A 21,329-nucleotide genomic window follows, 5' to 3' on the forward strand; every position below is an offset into this window, starting at 1 on the left:
CAACCCTCTTGTTTAGTTGAAACCTAAAAAGGAACCAACAAAGTGTCTAATAATCTGTCCAAGGGGAAGCAAGTTGTGGGACATTTGTATAGGACCCAAAATAGTGCCTTGTGGCACACCACAAGACAGAGCAGCAGCTGCAGACACAAAATTAGTAAAAGATTTTTTTTTAAAAGTAAAAACCCACTGGAGGGCCTATTCAGAAATACACTGCCCATGCTTCTCTGTCAAGCTGTACTAAGTATTCACCTGCATTACCTGCATCAATATGTACCTTAGTGTCATTAGAGACTCTACAGATGGTTGTTTCAGTGAATAAAGGTAAAGTGAGTAAAGACCAGAATGAATTAATAAGAATGTTTCCACATTCATGCTGTGGAGGGCTGCATGACAACTGGTGGTCAAGATCATATCAATGTTCTTTTCAATAATATACTCAATGGAGCAGTTTATGATGGATATCTAACTTCTGTTTCTGTACCACAACTCTGCCCTTTTCTTAACTGGCATTCTCAATGATCTCCAGTTTGCCTCGCAGGCGGTGAACCAGCAACCCACAGCACCCACATGACACAGTTTGTATAGGGTTGTGCTTTCATATATTAACGCTGTTACAAGCTTCTCATATGATTTTCTGAAAATTCACTCAACAAATACTCCTTATATTCATGATATATCATAAATCATGACACACCTGCAGGAATGTCAATATTTCAAATTGAGACATCAAAACTGAGACTGCCCTAAAACAATACAACTACTACTAATCCTAGTCATAATAATGATACAATTCACAAATATTAATATCAGCATAATATAAATATATAATATACAATATAAATATTTCTAATATAAATCAATATAAATCAATCATTGTTGAGACATTCATGAAAAAAACTCTTCCAAAAAACATGGAAATGTGCTTTTATTAAATAAAGAATAAATTACAATAAATAAGACATTAATGTATAAATAACTCAATATAACACTGGAAATTATATCTCAATGTGTCACAGCAACTTCGAGAAAAGTGGTTATTAAATTTACATTGTGAAGTTGATTGAAAGGGATGAGTGATCGGTGTGTCGTCGGCCGTCTGTTTAGTTAGAGGCGTTAAGACAGCAGTGCTTTACCTCATGATGCACATATCACACATTCAGAGATAGTTGATAAGTTGATGTAAAGGTGCAGTGATGTGTGAACTGACTGGCTGTAAGTAAACAGGCAATATGGATACAAGCATGCACACGTAAACACAGAGTAGAAACAGATGCTGTAATACCGTCTCCACTTTCTGCTTGAAAATCTTTGACTGCACTAAAATCACAGACAACTGTTATCATGTTGTTGCAGACATCACACTTCATATCAAAATCGCACAAACATGTATGATTGTATAAAATGATGATTCAACTTTAAACAAAAAAAAAGATAGAGATTGAAAGATTGAATTACTTGTAGTTTTGGCATATTTGTGCTCTACTGCAAACAGTACATGGCAGAACAGTATAAATACTGAGATCCTGAAGAAAACTTAGTAAACATTGATTTAAAGTTGATTATTGATTTGAAATATTGGGCAATATTATTAAAACTTCTTGTAAACTTGATGTGGAAAGTTAGATTAATTATGACTGACAGCAGTGGAGGATCCAAACTCTGTAAACTTCATCAGGAAATAAGACTGGATCAGACAGATATTACAAAAAAGACTTAAAAATCTCACCAGTTGGAACATCTGACAGGACATAAATTTGGTCTAAGTCTCTATTTCATGTACTGTTGAGTCACTGATATTACATGGCAGGGTGCTGCCACCAAGTGGTGAAGAGGAGTAGGTCAAATTTTAAACAGCATTTACACAAATACTGGTTACCACGTCATAGTTCTGCTATGTTCACAATTACTTTGCATGGTGCAAGACATCGCACAAGAAATGATAATAATTTCCAATTTTCTCTTCACCATCAGGTTTATCAGACTTGTGCACAAGTATACTGATTGCACCTGTGTGCAAGATGTTTTTAGCATCAAAAAATATTCTCTTTATGTATGGCCACTGGGTAAGATGAGGGAATAATGCATTAAAACTTTCAAGCCTAACAAATACAATAACTGTGGGTTTCAAAGACAAAGGTTTACACTATGTGTGAATCAGTCAAGCTGAGTGAGTGTGTGTATGAAATTAGATTTTTTTTAAATGACTTTATTGTCATACTACTTTTTAATCTATATAAAGACAAGTTGAATTATATGTTGCGGGCTTTCATATCAACTTTAAAATTGGGTGCATCTGTCTATTTAGATGGCAGAACAGGTCACAAAGTCAATCTGAATTCAGGAAAAATTATATAATATTTACTGATCTGTTTTATAATTATCCTTCAATCATTATTCGTCATTGCAAGAGCATAGTCAGCCAATGCTTATTGTCACAAACGCACTGGACCACAGTTCTTCGCTCTATACAAACTGCTGTGTAACAAAGCTAAGCTGAATTGTCCCCTAACTGTTCAGCATGGAATCACATAATCTGCAGTATGCACAGTCATGCACCCTGTGGACTCTTTAATTAAACTCATACTGCCGCCCGCAGAATTGCATTTCATATGTGACTGATGTTGCAGCTGTCTCTCATCTTAGTATGCAGGTCTGTGCATGCAAACTGTGTTAAAATCAAGAGATTAAACGTGAACAGGGCAAAGGATCGTTAGAGAAATTTCATTAGTTTCCTTCGTGATGGTGGATATAAAAGAAGACAGCACAGCTTGTAATCTTTGTTAAGCCCTCTAGACAGTAAAGCAACGAGATTCTTTCTTCAAATGAACAGTTACTGCTGAGAATTTTTAAAAAAGGAATTTGTATAGAGTCAACTGCAGAGCTGCCTCATGTATCACTTCTGTACAGGAATTATGATTTAAACATTTAGAGCAAATCATTTTGTTTTTCTGAATCCAGACAGCAGTTGCAAGACAATACTAAATAACTTTAATGACACACTTTTTTACACATCATAATGTGGCACTTCCTAGGCTTGTACTACCCGGACAATGAGAAATGGCAAGGCATTGGCAGTAGATAAAATTACATTAATGGCACTAAGTCTCTGGTTGGGACTGTCCTTTCTTCCAAATATTCATAGGAGGTGAACTAGAAGGGTTTGATATGTGTTTTTGGGGATGATGTTGGGGGAGAAAGTGGAGAAAATGATGGGTGGCGTTTGGAAAAAGAAACATATGACATGTCTACATGACACCAATTTATACAGATTTAAATGTTTATCCAAGCATGCAGCGATGCCGCGATGATAATGACGATAATATACTGAAGATTTATCTATCTGCTTCATTGCACTGTTTTTGCTCTCACTTTGAACAATTCCCCTAATTGACTGTTTACAGGTTGCTTTCTTGGGTGTCATTGGAGGATATGGGGTGCAGACCTCCGTTTTCGTTCAGTCTCTTGGCACGGTAGGTTTCATAGTGAATGTTATGAGTGACCTCCTTCAGATCCTGTAGATGAGACCTGAGAAAAAAAGACAGAGAGACATGGAGAGGAACAATTTGCATATATTTACAGATCCTTATGTTTTGGGTTTAATGCAGTACTAAATTCCTATTAACTGTAAAAACATGACTGGATCCAGGAAGCAATTGGAAACAGTGGGATTTGACACAAATTTTTGGCCCCTTGGGGGCAGAGGGACTAGCTGCAAACAACACTCATAATGTTGTTGAGGTTGCTCTGTTTAGACATCCAACAGACACAGAGCAACATTAGCCTTCATTCTGGGTCACCTGGTGAATTTAATATTCACTCTCCTTTTAGCTCTGCTTTGGTCTTCACCAACTCCTGAGGGAAATATCTGGCTCCTTAGCTACTAAAGGCTCCACTATGTTGTCCTGCTGGAAATTAGTTTTATGTTTTAAAAGCTCACTGATCCATGTGTTTTGTGTTTACACATACAGTATTAAAATCCCACAAAAACAATAAATATTAAACAGTGGATTTGCTACTTAAACCTTCGTAAACACTGTCTTGTAGATAAACAATTACACAACTTTGTTCCTAAACATGATGGTTCTCATATTAGTTATAAAAAATATGTTTTAATTTTTACCCACATATTACATTATTGTTAAAATACCCAGAGACAGAGTTTTCCACTATGGCAAAACCTATTGGTTCAAAATCAACCCCGAGGTTTTGTGCTGTTCACTGTGTTGCGATGGGTTTTTAAAAATTATCTTACCTGATTAGGAAATCTCTCAGCTGAGCAAACTCACAATGGTTGGGATTTTCAACTGCAACAAAAGAAAATAAGGACAGAATCAAATGTCATCTCTTACTATCAATATCATTTCTGTAGCAAAGGGGACATACTATAAATGTTACTTTAAAAAGAAAGGCCATATCACCCACCTTCTACAACTCCCCACGCTGTTTTCCTCCCCAAAACCCGTTTGCCATTCACTTGATATTCTTTGTCGCTGCCCACCACAGCAAAGGGCATCGCCTCCTATAGACAGAGACATGTCAATAAGGCTCAGTGTACTGACAGGAGCTGCACAAGGTTTTTGAGATGAAACAAGTACACAACATGCTCCAGTGCCCTGACATTCTGCTATGAGGAGACAACGCATGTGTGTGTGAAGAGGAGAGCCGACAGTTTTGTGCCTTTTTTGGTTTAATGTGGGTCAAGTTGGGTTAGAAAGGAGGGGTGGGAAATAGAAGAGGAAGAAAATCATGGGACAAATGAGTGTCAAAGAAAGAACAGAACCACTTACTCTGATCTTGTCATTGTCGCTCTTGTCTTCCATGTCGTCATCAAACTCTTTCTGTGGGTAAAACTCAATCCCGCCCATCTCCAGCTCCTTCCGCACCTACAGCACAAACCAAAGCCAGTCAAGAACAATAGATATATTTATCTGCCATTCTGGGAAGGTTGTCAGATAATCAGTGAAACGCTCACCCGCTGTTTGAACTCCTGCCTTTCCTCAATGGTCATCGTGTCTGCCTTTGCAATCACTGGGATAATGTTGACCGAGTGACTCAAGCGCTTCATGAACTCAACGTCTAGCTGCCGAAGACTGTGACAGGCAGGTAGGCAGAGAGAGAGCAGAAAAGAGAGTAAGTAGGCTGAATTAGGAGCTGTGATTCTCCCAGAAGGCTCATATGCTCTTAAAAGTGACAAGACGATCAGGATAACAAATAGAAGAGGCACAGAGATTTTCTCTGTCATACGTCTCATTACCTTTCCCTGGTCTTGTAGCAATTATAAAAGATTTACAGTGTAAATGGTTTTGAAAAGTGGGCTTATCGTTGGACAATGGTTGCGTCCCAGTTCTTGTTTGCCTGCTCACAAAACACCCTGTCGGTCACAATTACTCTGGCTAAGAAGGATGGGATACACTGGCTCTAATGCACAAAAGACTGTATCCGTTTATCCATTAAAGAGCAATTTCACAGTTGTCAGCAGGAGCTAATTGTGAGGGGTTCAGAGGAGAGACATGTGTGTTGCCTGCAATATAAAGCAGCACACTTGATTTAGGGCTTGGTTAATCTGAAACGAAATGTTTTGGGGCACAAACACTTTGTGCTTGTGTATATACGTATGCTGTTCTCTCACAGCTTCAATGCCTTTGCCAACATTACTAAACACTAAGATCAGATACTTAAGGATGGTCTAAGTGATTACTTTGCTGCTCTAGTCTTGACAAAGTTTAACTCACGAGTGTCCAGTTGGGGAGATGAAATAGAGACAGCAGTGCACCCTGGTGTCAGGGATGCGCTTCTTTCTGGTGATATTGACCTCCTCCTTTAGGAACTTCTCATACTGCTCATTGATGTACTTGGAAATGGGCTCCCAGCTGTAGATACAGAAGAAGAAGTTAGTTGAGAAAGAAAAACAAGGAGAAAAAGAAAAGTTGACTTGATAACTTGTCGATAGATTTTAGTGGAACTAAGAGTTGTTTGCATGTCATTTTTGAAAAGTTGCAACTTAACTAAAATACAATTTTGTTTGTGACAAGTGAAAACAGTGCTTGGTATAATATCGCAGTAGTGATACTCATGAGGCTTTAATAATCCAGGAGTTGAAACTCACCAGTTGTCATTATTGATTTGGTCTCCAAAGCCTGGAGTGTCAACAACTGTCAGCTTCATCTTCACACCACCTTCCTCAATCACTGTATAAAAAACACACATACAAATAAATGAACAAAATAATAGTGGAAATACTTTAAATCTTACGCAACTGAATGTTTAAGATATTGAACAAATGTTTTTGTTTCGTATAATCAGAGAAATAGCATTGAAGCTAGGGACACAGGACACAGTTTAAATGACTTGATGGGAGATTTTGAACATCTGGATGTGATGCCACACACACACACACACACACACACACACACACACACACACACACACACACACACACACACACACACACACACACACACACACACACACTGCTGCTGCTGTTTGGCTGCTCTCTGACGCTGCTGGCAAGGGCATTAAATGTCAGGTCACTGTCAACCGCAGGCAATGTGTGCATGATCATGTAAAGTGAAGCAACTAAACACCGACGTATCACCACCGTTTCCCTGCTGCTGTACAATCATGAATACTCCTGCATATCTTAACGTCAGTCCAGTGGCTTCACCAGTCCCAGATAACATAATGAGCACAGTGCTGCACGCTACGTCCTGAAGACTTTCCAACAGATTAAAAAAAAAAAAAAAAAAAGGCCTGCGTAGCTGTCTGCAACAGTGATACTAACACTGGGGGAAGGGAACCACAGTCAGACATTTTTAAATACTACACAGTGGTGTTAAATACGTGTTATTTGTTATGTATTTCAGCTCATTTAGGGCTCTTTACAAACCAAAATGGCTAATTGGATTGTTGCTGCTCAGTTCTGCTTATTCCAGCAGAAAGCTTCTGCTTAGTGGAAGAATTCCACAATTACATGGAGGTTTTTAACTCAGTGACGAGTGAAACAGCTCTGACTGCTCGCTTCACAACATTGTTAGCAAACCACAATTTGAGCAATGTTTACCTCTTAGTGTCAGTTGTCAGCAGAGGTCATTGATTTTTACCATGGCAACACAGCTATTATTTATGAGATTGTCAGGCGTTATGGCAGCAAACCTTTCAGGCTTCAAATTAGGTCATCTTATGCAATTTTCTAGCTTGTATTAGACTCAAGACAAACTAAGAAAGCCTGAATATATAGGCCAGTCTCTCAGACTCTGATATTTGTAGAATAGAGTTAAGAGGCTCTGTGCTTTTTTAACGGTAGAGCTTGGGCGTCTCATCTGAGACGTCCTATTATAATGAAAATGTAACAGACAAGCAGATAAACATAGACTGTCTGGGTTGCTACAGTCTGCGCTTTGAGGAGATTTTGCTTAGTGTCCACCAAGATGACAGAGGTTGTGTGAAATGCAACCAACAATTTCAAAAGCTCGGTCTGTCAAACAGAATCCAAATAAAAATGCAAAGAGGTGTTAATGCAGCCACAGTGTGTGTGTAAGCAAATATCATCAGAAAAACACCTCTGCACAGTTCAGGATGTTACTCAACTGTGAATTAGTGTCAAGTAAAAGCTGTCAGGGATCCAGAGGGAACCACGAGGTCCAAGAACAGTCTGTACTGGCTGATGACTAAATACAGTTTGTCATGAAATAATCAGAGTTTTAGTCATAAAAGAGATGTAGACATAATAAGGTCAAGCTGTTTATTACCCAACTCCAATGTAGACAGTTGTGCTCGACAATCAAGAAATTCATCATAAAGCTCAGATAAATAAAACACATGTTATTTACATACATTATATATAGTAGCTTATGATAACTAATACATTTCAGACAGTTGGCAAACACATTTACCTGTGTTTATCATTTAAAGCATGTGTCATTCTGCCAGTTACTACTCCTCCCTGTCATGCAGTAATCTCTAGTGTCTCCCACCATTCAGCACCACCTGACCTCCACTCCCACCTGCTCTCAATCCCCTCATTAGCTCCCCAGCATATACATACATACAGTACCTGCCCCTTATGCTGCAATGACAGGTTTGTGACGTGTAAATAGTGCTCACGTCAACATCCAAGTTGTAATTCTAGGTGGGAAACTCAGATTTATCTGAAAGCTCCGATATATCTGACTTGGCTCTTAATGATATGGAAATATGCCTGAAAATCAAAGAACTATGGACGCCTTATGTCCGCCAAAAACTGTTGATCAATGTAATTAAACCTATTATTAATGGATATGGTGTTATATTCACAGATTTTTCATCTTTACCCGACCAACTCTGTAATCATACATTGTCCTTTTTTGGAACTTTTTGCCTCCTTGTCTGTCCTGCCTGAGCGCCTGCTTTGCACAATGAAAACAGTCAACTTTTCTTAGAAATCCACAATGTTTGAGCTTAGGACTGGCAAAATCAAATAATATATCACCACAACATTTTTGACCAAATACCTCGATATTATTATATATTATTATACCTCGATTATAAAACCAGGAAAAGACAACACTTATGTCATATCATGATATTACGATATGCAAAATCTAAGACGATATCTGGTTGATAGAATAAGGATATATCACCCAGCCTTATTTGAGCTTACACTGACACTGCAGCAGAATAATGTGTAACAGCAGAAGTCTCAGACGCAGGTGTGTCATCTGTCACTGATCTGCCCACCAACTTTAAGCCGAATCCACTTATTCAGTTTTAGACATTTTGCAGACAAACACCTTCTTCCTGCGTTGTTGGCAGAGATACTTTCCTCAAACTGATGTAAATCAGGCATGCTTCCACGTACACAGATTATCTCAATATGATAATAACTACAGAGCAAGAAAAATGGATGCTCAGTACAAATTCTCAGAAGACACATCTGAAGGAATCATACAAACACTTAACTGTCCATTAACAGAGTTTTTGAAGGGACAGGGAGAGGCAGAAGTTGGCCCGTGCATTTGTATTTCAGCTGTAAATAAATAGCAGACTCATTTAACAGCTACCAGAGTGCACTGATAGAAGAAGGCTATAAGATTTAAGAACACGGTCAAAGATCGTTAATTTTCTCTGTCAAATTAAATGCTACTATAAATGTCCGTCTCTAGAGAAAGAGCTGTGGCTCTCTCCCTCTACTCACCATGAGACACTGCTTTGATCTCCACAGTTTTGGGGATCTTGTCATCACGGGTCCACCCTGCACTCCTCCTGCTCACCTGGGACTTAAACAAGGTGTTCACCAGAGTTGACTTCCCGAGACCGCTGTGACCTGAGAGGAGAGGGAGGAGAAAAACTGAGATGAATGAGACTGAAGATAAATAGCGAGAGACAGGAAGGTATGACAGAAGAACTGTGCTTTGCTTTCAAATTTCAAGAGAAAAAAGATAAAAATAAAGACATAATATTTGAAGATATTTTGCATGTTGTGTTATGTGTAAAACATTTTCACCTAATTCACAGGTTTCTGTGACGTACCTACTACCATGATATTAAAGTCAAAGCCAGTCTTCATGGTCTTCTTCCTCATCTGCTCAATGATGGTGTCAATGCCGATGTACCCCAGCAGAGTGGATCCACTGCCGGCGTTGTGGGAGCCGACGTGAGCGTGACCTCCAGTGTGTGCAGCTGCAGCATGACCTCCAACATGGCCTGCACTGTGGCCCACGCTGTGGCTCACAGCATGAGCGCCTCCGTGGCTGGGACCGTGACTCCCGATGGGGACCGGGATGCTACTCGGAGGTGGAGCTGAGACCCCACCTCCTCCGATGCCCGGCCCCTGGGGCGGGAAGGGGCTGGAAGGGGAAGGAGCCCCCACATTTGGGGGCTTGGCAGGGACAGCTGGTTTGGGTCTCACTTCTGGAGGAACTACGTCTGACATGTCTACAGAGGAGAGGAAGAGGAGGATAAAAATAAAATTACTCCCACATCATTAAGAAGTAGGCCAGTGGAGCAGCTGAGGCCTCTCCTCTCTGTACTCGCTCTACACTGAAGAATGAGATGTTGTAACAGGGTTAAAGGGTTGATTCAGCAAAAATAACTGCAGTATATAATAGAAACATATTTTCTCATGTACATCTAGTCACACAGATATACTTAATTGAGACATTATTGGAGTTCATTGACAGTGTCCATACAGGGTTCACAGCCTGCAGCTGGGTCCAGGTCCAGCAGAATGACTCACATTACACCTATTTTAAGTTCTTTGCATTGGCTTCCAATCTGTTTTAGGATTCATTTAAGGTTCTTGTTATCACGTATAGAGCCCTGCATGGAGAGGCACCTGAGTACATCAGTGATCTTATCCATCCCTGTATCACCAGTAGGTCACTTAGGTCTTCCTACCAGGACCTCCTGGCTGTTCCTCGCTCTCAGCTGAAGAACTAAAGGTGATCGTGCAATTGTGGCTCCAAAACTATGGAACTCTTCCTTTACATATACAGTCTGCATTCTCCATAGAAGCTTTTAAAAACTATTGAAGACCCATCGTTTTAAATTGGCTTTTGTGTCATCTTGAGTTGTGTGTGATGTATAATGATTGTTTTTATGTTAACTTTAACTTGTGGCATATGTTTTTATTATATGTATGTTTTTATGGTCTTCATTTGAACTTTTATTCCTGTGAAGCACTTAATGAACTTTATTTCTGTGAAAGGTGCTACACTAAATAAACTTATTATGATAACTAATCATCAAAATGTTACATAAATGTGATTCATAATAATAATAATAATAATAATAATAATAATAATAATAATAATAATAATAATAATAATAATAATAATAATAATAACAATAACTTAGGTCATCTCACAACTATCTGTGTGCCAACGAGTCACTTAAGCTTTGAGATGAGTTTTGTCTCTGTCCCAACATTTGACAGATGTTTCTGCTGAGTTTTCTGAATATAATGAAGATGTGATTGGCACAGACATCAACCTTATTAAGTGAATTAGGTATTGGCCAGATCTGATGGATCCACATCAAATGTACTTTCTTCATTAGTATCCTCATAAAATGCAGTATTCCACTATAAGTTACAGTCAACCACGGCAATCACTAGTGCATGATAGTGCGTTATTATTTGGGCTCATATATCAGCTGATATTAGTTTATTGCAGATATTACATGAGTATAAGTATGTTTGAGGTCATTTTAGTGTCACCGTTACATTTTTTATCCAGAGGAGAGAACTGACGTGTTTATTTTTAACTACTGAATGTCTTGCTGTGGATGTCTTGGTCATCATTCTTTGAAAAAAAAACAAAAAAAAACATGTTTAGGTTCTTTAGTGCTGCAATGATTAGTCAATTCGTTGATTGACAGAAAATTTATCACCAACTATTTTAATAATCAATAGTAATTTTTTAAAGAAAAAAATACAAAGATTCTCTGGTTCCAGCTTCTTCTTCGTCTTCTATGATAGTAAACTGAATATATTTGGGTTGAGGACTGTTGCTCGGGAACAGATTTGAGGTTGCTTTGGTTTTGGGAAACAGTGTCGCACATTTTTCACCATTTTCTGACCAACTGATAAATCAAGAAAATGACTGACAGATTAGTTGGAGCCCTAATGTTTCTAAAATGATGTGTATGTAAAAATAAATACTGATATGATTAGATGAGTGAGTTTGGGTGAACCAACCCTTTAAGTGAAGCAAGCAGTGCAGGCAGATGGTAACAGAAACAGGCAAGTTACAGTAAGTAAGCCCCCCGGGGTGTACACATGGAGCAGCCTGCTGCCATGCTTTAAGTCAGCGCAGCCACAGTCGTGGATACAGATCACACAGGTTAGTGAGGCAGCGGGCTGTCACTTTGATTCACAACAGTCAACGGTCATGCAGCTCTGCCCCCACCCCCCCACCCGCTCCTCGCTTACACACACACACACACACACACACACACACACACACACACACACACACACACACACAGTCATGCTTCCATCACTTCAGAGGACATTACATTGACTTACATTAAATTCCTGAAGATTTCTCCTTCTCATAACCACAACTTGCCGAATCCTTCACCCTAACCTTAACGTAACCTTAAACTAACCTTAACTTTAAACCAAGTCTTCACCCCAGAATTAATTATTTACGTTGTGGGGACTTGTTTTTTGTCCCTAAAAGGCAGGTGAGTCCCCACAACATGACTGTGTAAACAGAGTTATGTTCCCATAACATGAGGAAGACCAGGTACACACACACACACACACACACACACATACATACACATACATACACAAACACACACACACCCACAGATCACCACATTCATTTTGAGCTAAATCCTGCAGGCACATCACACTTGAAGACGAGGCTGAAACATATAATATGTGATGATGCTCTGCTGACATGAAAGCTACGAGCTGCTTCCTCAATAAAATATCTTTATCTTTGTTCTGAGTGGTCAAACAAATGAAAGGCGACATATTGTGGCTCCATGTTGAAGCTGAACACATTTTATCTGGTTTTGGAGGTTGGCTCCATCACAGCCTGTCGACCCCATTGTCTCTCTTCAGTCATGCTGGATAATAACGTTAACGGCTAACGGCAGCTCCGTATTAGCCGTTAGCTTCAGCCCGCTGATGTTGAGTCACACTCACCGATTCCCGTTCAGTTGAGCTGCAGGAGGAGACGGGCTTTCTGTTGACAGACTGATACTGTCGCTCTGGGTCCGAAAACAAACGATGTATATCCAACACAGAGATAATAAGACGAGGAGCGGTCCTGTGATTAGTCTCGGTACCTCTACGCTCCTTCCCTCCGGCCGCGACCCCCCTTTCCCGTTACCAAGGCGACAAGAGGAGAGGGAGTGAGGAGATGCAGCGCGCACGCGCAGTATGACTTTACCTCAAAGGGACATTTTTTGGTACAGTGTCTTCTGTCAGTGATGCAGACTATTTTTGGGATTGCATTATGATGAGGTAAATTAAATCTAGTTTGTTTTGGATCAAATGTGTAGAAACTTTTAAAAATATAACTGCAAGTTCAGTTTACTGTAGTGAAGAATATAGTTAGTGCCTCCCCACCCCCTCCCCACAAGAGGTAGAGAGGTAGATTGAATCAGAGGTGTAGTGGGATGATGTTTGAAAAAATATTATTTCAAAAAAATGTTATATTTTGTCTGCCTTTTCTCTAATTGTTGCTTTGTTAGTTAGTTCAACTTTACGCCTCATTGAAGTAACTCTAAACGATCATAACACAGACATACTAATTAGATCAATCACAAATAATATTAAAAAGCTTTTTTTTAAAAGTCACTCAGAGGAACAAATGTCTCTGACGCACCATCATACCTTGAAGAGCTCATAGTACCGTATTATCCCGCTAGAACACCGCGCTCCCAGTATGCAGCTTACTGGTGGTTCCTACAGTCTTTAAAAGTAGAATGGGAGGCAGAGCCTTCAGCTATCAGGCTCCTCTCTTGTGGAACCATCTTCCAGATTTGGTCCGGGGGGGCAGACACCCTCTCTACATTTAAGAGTAGGTTTAAAACTTTCCTTTTTGATAAAGCTTATAGTTAGGGCCGACCAGGCTCACCTTGGATCAGCCCTTAGTTATGCTGCTATAGGCCTAGACTGCTGGGGGACTTCCCATGATGCACTGAGCTCCTCTCTCCTCCTCTTCCTCTCCATCTATATGTATTCATATATCATTACTGCTTGTTACTAACTTGACTTCTTCTCCGGAGTTCTTTGTGCTTTCTCATCTGCAGGAAACCCCCGGGACCGGGCTCTGGCCTGTGGCTGTGGGGATGTTCTTCCCCTGCCGTTGCTGCTGTTTGTTGTTGCTGGTCATGTATCTATTGTTGTTGTTGTTGTTGTTGTTGTTGTTGTTGTTGCTCTGCTTCACTGTGCCGCCACTCTTCCTGCTCTATGTGAAAAGTGCCCTGAGACGACTTTTGTTGTGATTTGGTGCTACATAAATAAAATTGAGTTGAATTGAATTGAATTAACTTCAGTGTGTTTTCAGTTCACATACTGGAAACCACTCCTCCCCAGTTCAGAGTTTATATGAGGAACTTTTAAAGCTAATCTATCCTGTGACCTGGTGTCATGGAGGGATTACTGGACGGGTCCCAGAGGCTCGAAGGGTCAGGAAGCCCGTAGGCCAGAGAGCCTCGGTTTGAAGTTAACGTTTCTTGTTGGACAGTCACAGAGCTCAGTTAAAAGTCCTCATCTTGTTCTTTTGATCCTGGTCTGTCTTTTAACATTAATAATTTGCCAACAAAATCCAATGCAATATTTGTTTTTGTATATTTTATCCCCTTCTTACATCTTCACATCATACCGACAAGATTTCATTAAAATACAGTGAAATTAGCAAATCAGTTCAAACCAGTTTAACAGCAGAACACCTCTTCTGTAAGAAGCATCTCAGTCTTTCTTTGATGGTTTCCTATGAATTTTTTATAGCTTTTTTTTTTTATAGCTTGAGTCAGACAGCCTCTCAGGTGCAGTTTTTGAACTGACAACGACACCTGAGAATTTTGGTTCACCTGCAAAATGTCTGAAACATTCCTAATTGTTTTGCATCTCTGTCAGTCTGGGTGTCTTGTGCCTCTGTAAGAGGGTTGGGGGGCCTTTCACATGTAATACTAATACTAATACTAATACTAATAATACTAATAATAATACTGCTACTACTACTACTACTACTAATAATAATAATAATAATAATAATAATAATCCACCCATCCTTGGCTGTCATAGTTGCTCACTTTAAACTTAAAAAAGGATGTAAAATATCTCTGCTATGTACACAGAAAGGCCTTATAAATGAAGACACAGGAATTCATGAGCCTCACAGATGATGACCATCTGTCCTTCATAAAACTCACTGAGGTCAGAGCTATCTTGAATAATGAATCAAGAGACGCTGTGGAATTTAATGTGGATAGTATTATTGAGAAGTTTTGAACAGTTTTACCCCAAGTCCTCTAAAACTGAAACAATCTGAGGAGGGAAGAAGATATTGCCTCAATTTAAGGGGTCACAAGTCACAAAGGTTGGTAGCACTGCATAATAACATCATAAAAAGCATCCTAGTGCATCTGTGATCCTCAATAGGGTGTTTTTTAAATCCCCTGTGATACTACAACAGGATTTGCTGGGGTAGCTTAACTTAACCACCAGTAATTATACAGTATTTGAAAGTGTTGCTGTGATATTGTATAACTAATTTAAAATAGGAACAGGAAGCAACCGTGGTCGAATAGGATACTGGCAGCACAGTACTCACACTTTATCTCTGAATTGCTCTCGTTTCGTCCTTCTTGTGCTTTCCTCTCTGCGTGTTCTTGCGTTTGTTTGTCTCAGTGGAGTGCTGTTGTGGCTTTTCTTTTCTGGCTCTACTCACTTTGATACACTCTGTTAGCCAACGTTGCTCTTCAGCATGTCTGTTACTCTGCTGATAAGGAGCGACGTCTTAAGTCGCTCTTCTATCCTCTTTGACCACCTCCTCGTCTGAGTTCCCGCCCCCCTCCCCCCCCCCCCCAGATCGGAAATTATTGAACTCTTTTCCAAAATAGATTGAAAAAAAACACGAAAAACAGGTCAAAATAAGAGATGAAAGAGTTCCTGTCATCTATGCTTTGAGGAATTAGTCCACTATGTTCAGTTAAAGTCTCCCAAGTGGTTTGGATAACTCTGTACTCACCCACATACACTGAACCCGGGTAATACATGGTGACGTAATAGGGGTCCTCTGGTTCCTCCATGATAAATGCTCTCTCTGCTTGAGAGTAATTCAGCTGTTTTGCTGGGAGAGAAGCTGCTGTTGTCTCTTCTGGTCTCTGGTAAACTCTATGCTGTGGCTGGGATGGCAGGTCAAATACCCCCTTTGAACTGGTGCCAAAACTGTTTGTGTTGAGCGGGCAGAGCGCCACAGACCAGCTTACACCGCATTTTTCTGAGGGATATTCTAGTAGCTTTGTGGGTGCCCAGTGACAGTCAGGTGCTGATAAAATATCTGTTTGATTCAGTCCTGTGTCACTGAGATTTGCCTCTTTGTGGTTTTCATTTCGCCCGGGGGATTGTTTGCGATCTAACTGGTGTTGTAAAGCAGTTCCAGTTTGTGATATGGTGCGCTCAAGAGAAGCAGGATGGGAGGCCTCCTGTGTCTGAGGTGCCACCAGACATGTCTTAAGTCGATTTAATCTGTGTGCACACTGAGGTTCTTCGATTTCCTGATCAATGTCTCCTGACTGGCAGCTGTAATCCTTCAAAACACAGTCGGACTGACTTACTCTACTCTGTACATCCATCTGGGTAGTTTGACTCTGGGCCTTTGACCAGAATCTATCTTTCTGGGGGGATTTGATCATTTGAGATGCACCAGTTTGTTGAGAGAGTTTAGACGAATTTCCTGTAATTGCCCTTGTAGTGTCTTCTTTCTGATTCCTCCTGAGATTAGCGAACGCTGAGCCCACCCTCGTTTCACTGCTCAAGTCAAATCGCCTTCTCCTGCCCTCCACGTTGGGCGAGACAGCTGTGGAATAAGACATTTTGGGAATCATTGAAGCTGCTCTTCTCTCAGAATGCATTTGTTCATATGACGGGTGATTGGAGGCCACACTTGCAGTTTGGGTGTAATTCCTATACTGAGACTCTCTCTGAACAACATTAGCAGACTTAATTGCTTCAGACTCTGCAAGAGATGTTTGTGTTCCTGTTGTTCCCTGCTGCTGTTTGATGTTTGACCTTGGTTTAGGGATTGCACTAATGTCTACGTTCCTAGGAGGAGGCTTTGGTTTATCTTTTGCAATTGTTCCTGTTTTACTTAATCCAAGTAAGCAGGAATTCAGAGAGGTGGCTGCTGGTCTCTGGGAGTCAGCGTAAGGACGAGTGTGATGTCGGAATTCTGTGCTTGAAATCGAATACGCTCTTCTCAACTCAGGATAAGTAAAGTCCAGTAAAGCTTCTTGGTCAAGAATGTCATGCTTTGCTTCATTTGAGAAACTATGTTCAGACTCATATTTAGTATTAGAGATAGCAATCGATCTAGCACGTCTTTCTTTAGCAACAGGAGAAGGCTGCTTGGCTCCTTGGCCGTCCAAATTCTTCCCGTGGCACAGAGACGTTGGAGACGGACTCAGTCTGGGTGTTGGGACAGTCAGAATCGGAGATACTCTTGGCTTGGGTGGTAATGGATAAGGATCACTCAGCTGTGAGGCGGAGAGATGAAAGGAGTCTCTTGGCTTTGGTCTCAGAGTGGGAGAGGAATTTGGCTTTGGAGCAGGAAAAATGGAGATGCTGGGCTTTGCAGAGAGAGTTGGTGAGCTGTATGTTTTGGGTTTGGTTCTTGGGAGAGTTGAAGCTCGTTCTGCACAGTTTCTCTGTGAATACTGATAAGATTTACTCCAAGAGGGCTGACCAGATGTCTTGACTGAAGCAGATATGGATGAAGAAATTGGAACAAAGGATCTGGAGCTAAAAGACGGATGAAAAACATAAAAATATGAACTGCAATATTAAGTACAATATTTACTATATTACATAACACATCAAACTGAGCTAGAATACAAGCTGCAGTTGAGTTTACCTGTCAGTGGCCGGCTGCTTTGTGCCGCATTTTTCATATGTGGCTCCCCTGTCATCAAATGATGGAATTTGAATTGCTTTCTTTTTGATGACAGGCGAGGAGAGGGAGAGAGGAGACAAACAGACCGACGGATGATCCTTTGCTTCTCCAGAGGATGCAGATACTTGAGGGATCAAAGGTTCCAGACGGTCAGAAACACTCATTCTGTTTTGCATTAATTGGAAGGAAGGAGATGAGAAAGAATGTGTGGTGATGAATGCAATGCAGAAATTATGTCTGTAAACAAGTTTCACAATCTGACAGTGGTGGAAGAACTTTTCAGATCCTTCACTTTTGTAAACGTGGTAACAAAAATTACAAATAAAAGATTTGCATTCAAAATACATTTAATACATTTGACCCTAAAAGTACAGAAGTATCTGAAAAATGCACTTAAAGTATCAAAAGTAAAAGCAATCATTGTGACAATAAATTGGCCCCTGTGAGTGTTATATTATTAAATATAAAATGATTGGTTTGTTAATACATTTATGTGTAAGCATCATTTTACTGTAGTGGTCAAGATGAGCTCATTTAATCTAATTTATATACTGCTGGCTAATTTAATCTGTAACAATGCATCATATTTTATAAGCTCATCATTTGTTTTCTACTAAATTGAATTCAATACAACTTTATTTATTCAACTGTACGCAGCAGCTCTCCACTCAGATAAACACACAGTTCATAGGAAAGAAAGAAAAAATAATGTAATATATATATATATATAATTTTATACATATCAATATAATATTTCAATCTGCAAAGTAGTGATGTGAGATAGATGTAGTGGAGTAAAAAGTACTTTTCCCTTTTCTGTAGGAGAGTATAAATATAAAGTATATAAAGTAAATTACAAGCATGTCAAGATTGTACTGAAGTACGGTAAAGTTACCTTCCACCACTGGCAATCTAAAACAATGATCTTTGTTGAAAATGACCTTTTTTTAAAGTATAAAATGATGAGAAACAGCACTGACCTGTTATCTGAGGCTCCGTCTTTGTTGTTGACACACTGAATGAGTAAATGAGACAAAGAGTGCGAGACAGAGAACAGAGAAGTAGGAAGTAACGGGGCACACAAGTGCCATTCTCTCCATTCCTCCATACTGAGGCTGCACTGTTTCGCTCCCACTCTCATTCTGTCTGCTTCGTGGGAAACTGTCTATGAAATCTGAATCTGTGCAGCCTGATCACAGTACAGACACCTTAAACTTCATCTTAAATATTGCTTTTGTCATGTATAACTTCATAATAACATGCGGAGAATTTGAGGATTAAACAATTTTATTTTTGTATGAACAAAGGAAGCTCATGATCATCAAAAGAGGGCTGTTACACACCCACAGTTTCCCTCGTCATGCTGTCAAGTAAAAACAATGAAAACAAAGAAGAAGAAAAAAAAAAACACTTTGATAAATACTATTTTCTGAAATCTTGGTCCATCTACAGCAGGATAATCTTGGCACCTTGAACAAACCAGTCGTGTTTATTCATTACATGTATATGTATATATATATATATTTTTATTAAAGTCACTACTACACCATTTTGGCACAGTGGCACTAACAATCCACATGCTTCTCAGCAGCTGCCAGAGAGCCAGAGAGGACTGATCCTCCCCACTGGCAACTCATTCATTGCACTTACTGTTTGTCGTTCACTTTCACTGATTAAACGCACAATACGAGTCAACTTCATGATACATGTAAAGTGATTGTCAAATACAAAACGTATGTAAAAGTCGGTATAAGATGGCGTGAAATTTACAAAGACGTTTCTAAAGGGCAACATGTCCTCGTCACACCTCACCATCTCTGTCTGTGTGTCTCCTCCTTGTGCATTTGGCTTCATTAAAAAAAAGAAAAAAGAAAATGCTCTAAAGCCCCTTCTTCTTCACTTCTCTCTGATCTCTACAGTATGCAAGAGATCAGAGAGAAGTTGGAATGATAGGACCGGGCTTGCATTATCAGACAATCTTCCCTTTATCTTCCTCATCCTCCTCTTCCATTCTCTCTCTCTCTCTCTCTCTCTCTCTCTCTCTCTCTCTCTCTCTCCATTGTTAAGGTGTTGGCTCCCCCATCCCACCGGTGTCCTGGCGGCACCCCTGTCCAGATGGCCCGCCGCCCACTCCGCCTCGCCCTCTTGATCATATCAGGGCATTGCTATCGTCATCTCTGCAGTTCACACTGGCCACCAGCGGGTGATGCCGGATTGTTTTGTTGCTCCACTTGTGGGCATCCTGCAGCCCGGGCTCGAGGAAGTACAGACACGCTCCGAAACCCGCCAGCACCAAAACCGACACCAGCAGGTAGAGCGGGACGAACCAGTCCAAGAAGAGCCACGACATAACTGCTGTCAGAGTGAAGGGATGGGAAGAGAGGAAGGGGCGGAGGATAGAGAATGGATGGAGGAGAAAGGGAGGAAAGAGAAGGATGAGGGGAGATGGATGGATGGATGGATGGCAGGAGAGAGGAGGGATTTTAGGGAAGGGTGGATGAGGAGAGTTACTCTGTGGTACTTATTTCATTTAACTTATAAACACTGCTTCTCTACTGGGTGAGATGTAACGCATTAACAACTGCAGCATCTCTGTGTCCCTTTATTTGCAGTCATTCCTTAGAAAGCCTCCCTGCTCCCTTGTTAAAAATGTAGGATATGAGGCACAGCAATAAAGACATTACACAACCTGCTCCCAGCAGGCAGAGTATACTGTCTGACAAGCACTTTTATTAGACTGCAAGATTTTTAATTTGCAAACACACACACACACACACACACACACACACACACACACACACACACACACACACACACACACACACACACACACACACACACACACAGGGGTGTTGCATGCGCCTTCTAAAAATAGTGCACAGTAGTAAATAAAGGCATCGTGCTTACCTGTAGACGCTGCCGGATCAGTGGGTCTCGAGCTGTGTGACGGTATGCGACGTACAGCAGCTGTGAGTCAGATCAATCATTAGATTATTTCCAGATCCAGCGCGGCAGCTGCTGCAGCTCCTACTGTTGCATGTGAGATGGCAAAAATCACAGGTGCTCTCTGAGAGGCACAAGAGACAGAAGCTGCATGCGGCTTCATCCTCCAGCTCCCGGCTCTGACGTTCAAAGGAGGGGTGGGGGTTGCTATGACAACACCCCTGCTGATTGCTGAGAGGATGGAGGGAGTGGGAGGGAAACTTATATAACTATAATCATTTTTTTTTTTTTTGGGAGGGGGGGTGGTGGTAAGAGGTAGGGAGAGTGGGATGAGAGGGGGGGGGGGCAAGCCCTTCAGATGTCTCTGGATGCTTGTCGCCTTGCTGCTTGCTGCGTAAAATCAATTCCACTCCATTTAACACCGAGGCCATCACACAGTTTATGTGACATTGAGAGGGAGGGAGGGAGAGGGGGGGGGGGGGCATTTTTGGGTGAGCAGCGCCTCTCATATCTGCTCTGACTGACGGCAGCTGCAGTGTTTTATGGAGTCACTCCCCCCGAGTAAAAGCTGAAAAAATGTTTTTTGTGTCTTGCTGAATAAAGAGATGGCCTACATAATGAAAAGTTGTCAGAGGATGTCATCTGTTTTAATGCCATTTCCAGCCCACACATTTGGATTCAATCCTTGAAAAACTGCCGAATTACAGAGATCAGCTTCAGATGAAGAGCCATGATATCTGGAGACAGAAATGACTGAATAATTACACAAAG

General features: G+C 40.6%; 2 protein-coding genes across 3 annotated transcripts; both read right to left on the bottom strand.

Moving 5' to 3' along the window:
* Positions 1 to 907: 907 nt before the first annotated feature.
* Positions 908 to 15,421, bottom strand: septin3 (septin 3). Of its 2 annotated transcripts, none has more exons than XM_067578933.1 (10): positions 15,276 to 15,421; positions 9,508 to 9,912; positions 9,173 to 9,301; positions 6,107 to 6,188; positions 5,733 to 5,870; positions 4,973 to 5,090; positions 4,788 to 4,883; positions 4,423 to 4,519; positions 4,253 to 4,304; positions 908 to 3,525 (listed from the first exon to the last, which is right to left on the bottom strand). In XM_067578933.1, the coding sequence occupies exons 2-10, from the start codon at positions 9,908 to 9,910 to the stop codon at positions 3,396 to 3,398; spliced, it is 1,245 nt and encodes a 414-aa protein (XP_067435034.1). In that variant the 5' UTR covers positions 9,911 to 9,912; positions 15,276 to 15,421; the 3' UTR covers positions 908 to 3,395. The 2 variants fall into 2 exon arrangements, with proteins under 2 accessions (XP_067435034.1, XP_067435027.1); XM_067578926.1 differs by lacking the exon at positions 15,276 to 15,421 and adding an exon at positions 12,638 to 12,878.
* A 93-nt stretch (positions 15,422 to 15,514) lies between these two features.
* Positions 15,515 to 17,845, bottom strand: LOC137173965 (serine/arginine repetitive matrix protein 2-like). The gene is made up of 2 exons (XM_067578921.1): positions 17,577 to 17,845; positions 15,515 to 17,464 (listed from the first exon to the last, which is right to left on the bottom strand). Exons 1-2 carry the CDS (start codon positions 17,789 to 17,791, stop codon positions 15,541 to 15,543), a joined length of 2,139 nt encoding a protein of 712 aa, XP_067435022.1. The 5' UTR covers positions 17,792 to 17,845; the 3' UTR covers positions 15,515 to 15,540.
* Between the last annotated feature and the right edge of the window lie 3,484 nt (positions 17,846 to 21,329).

Source organism: Thunnus thynnus, chromosome 3 (assembly GCF_963924715.1).
Source record: "Thunnus thynnus chromosome 3, fThuThy2.1, whole genome shotgun sequence".
Classification (NCBI taxonomy): domain Eukaryota; kingdom Metazoa; phylum Chordata; class Actinopteri; order Scombriformes; family Scombridae; genus Thunnus; species Thunnus thynnus.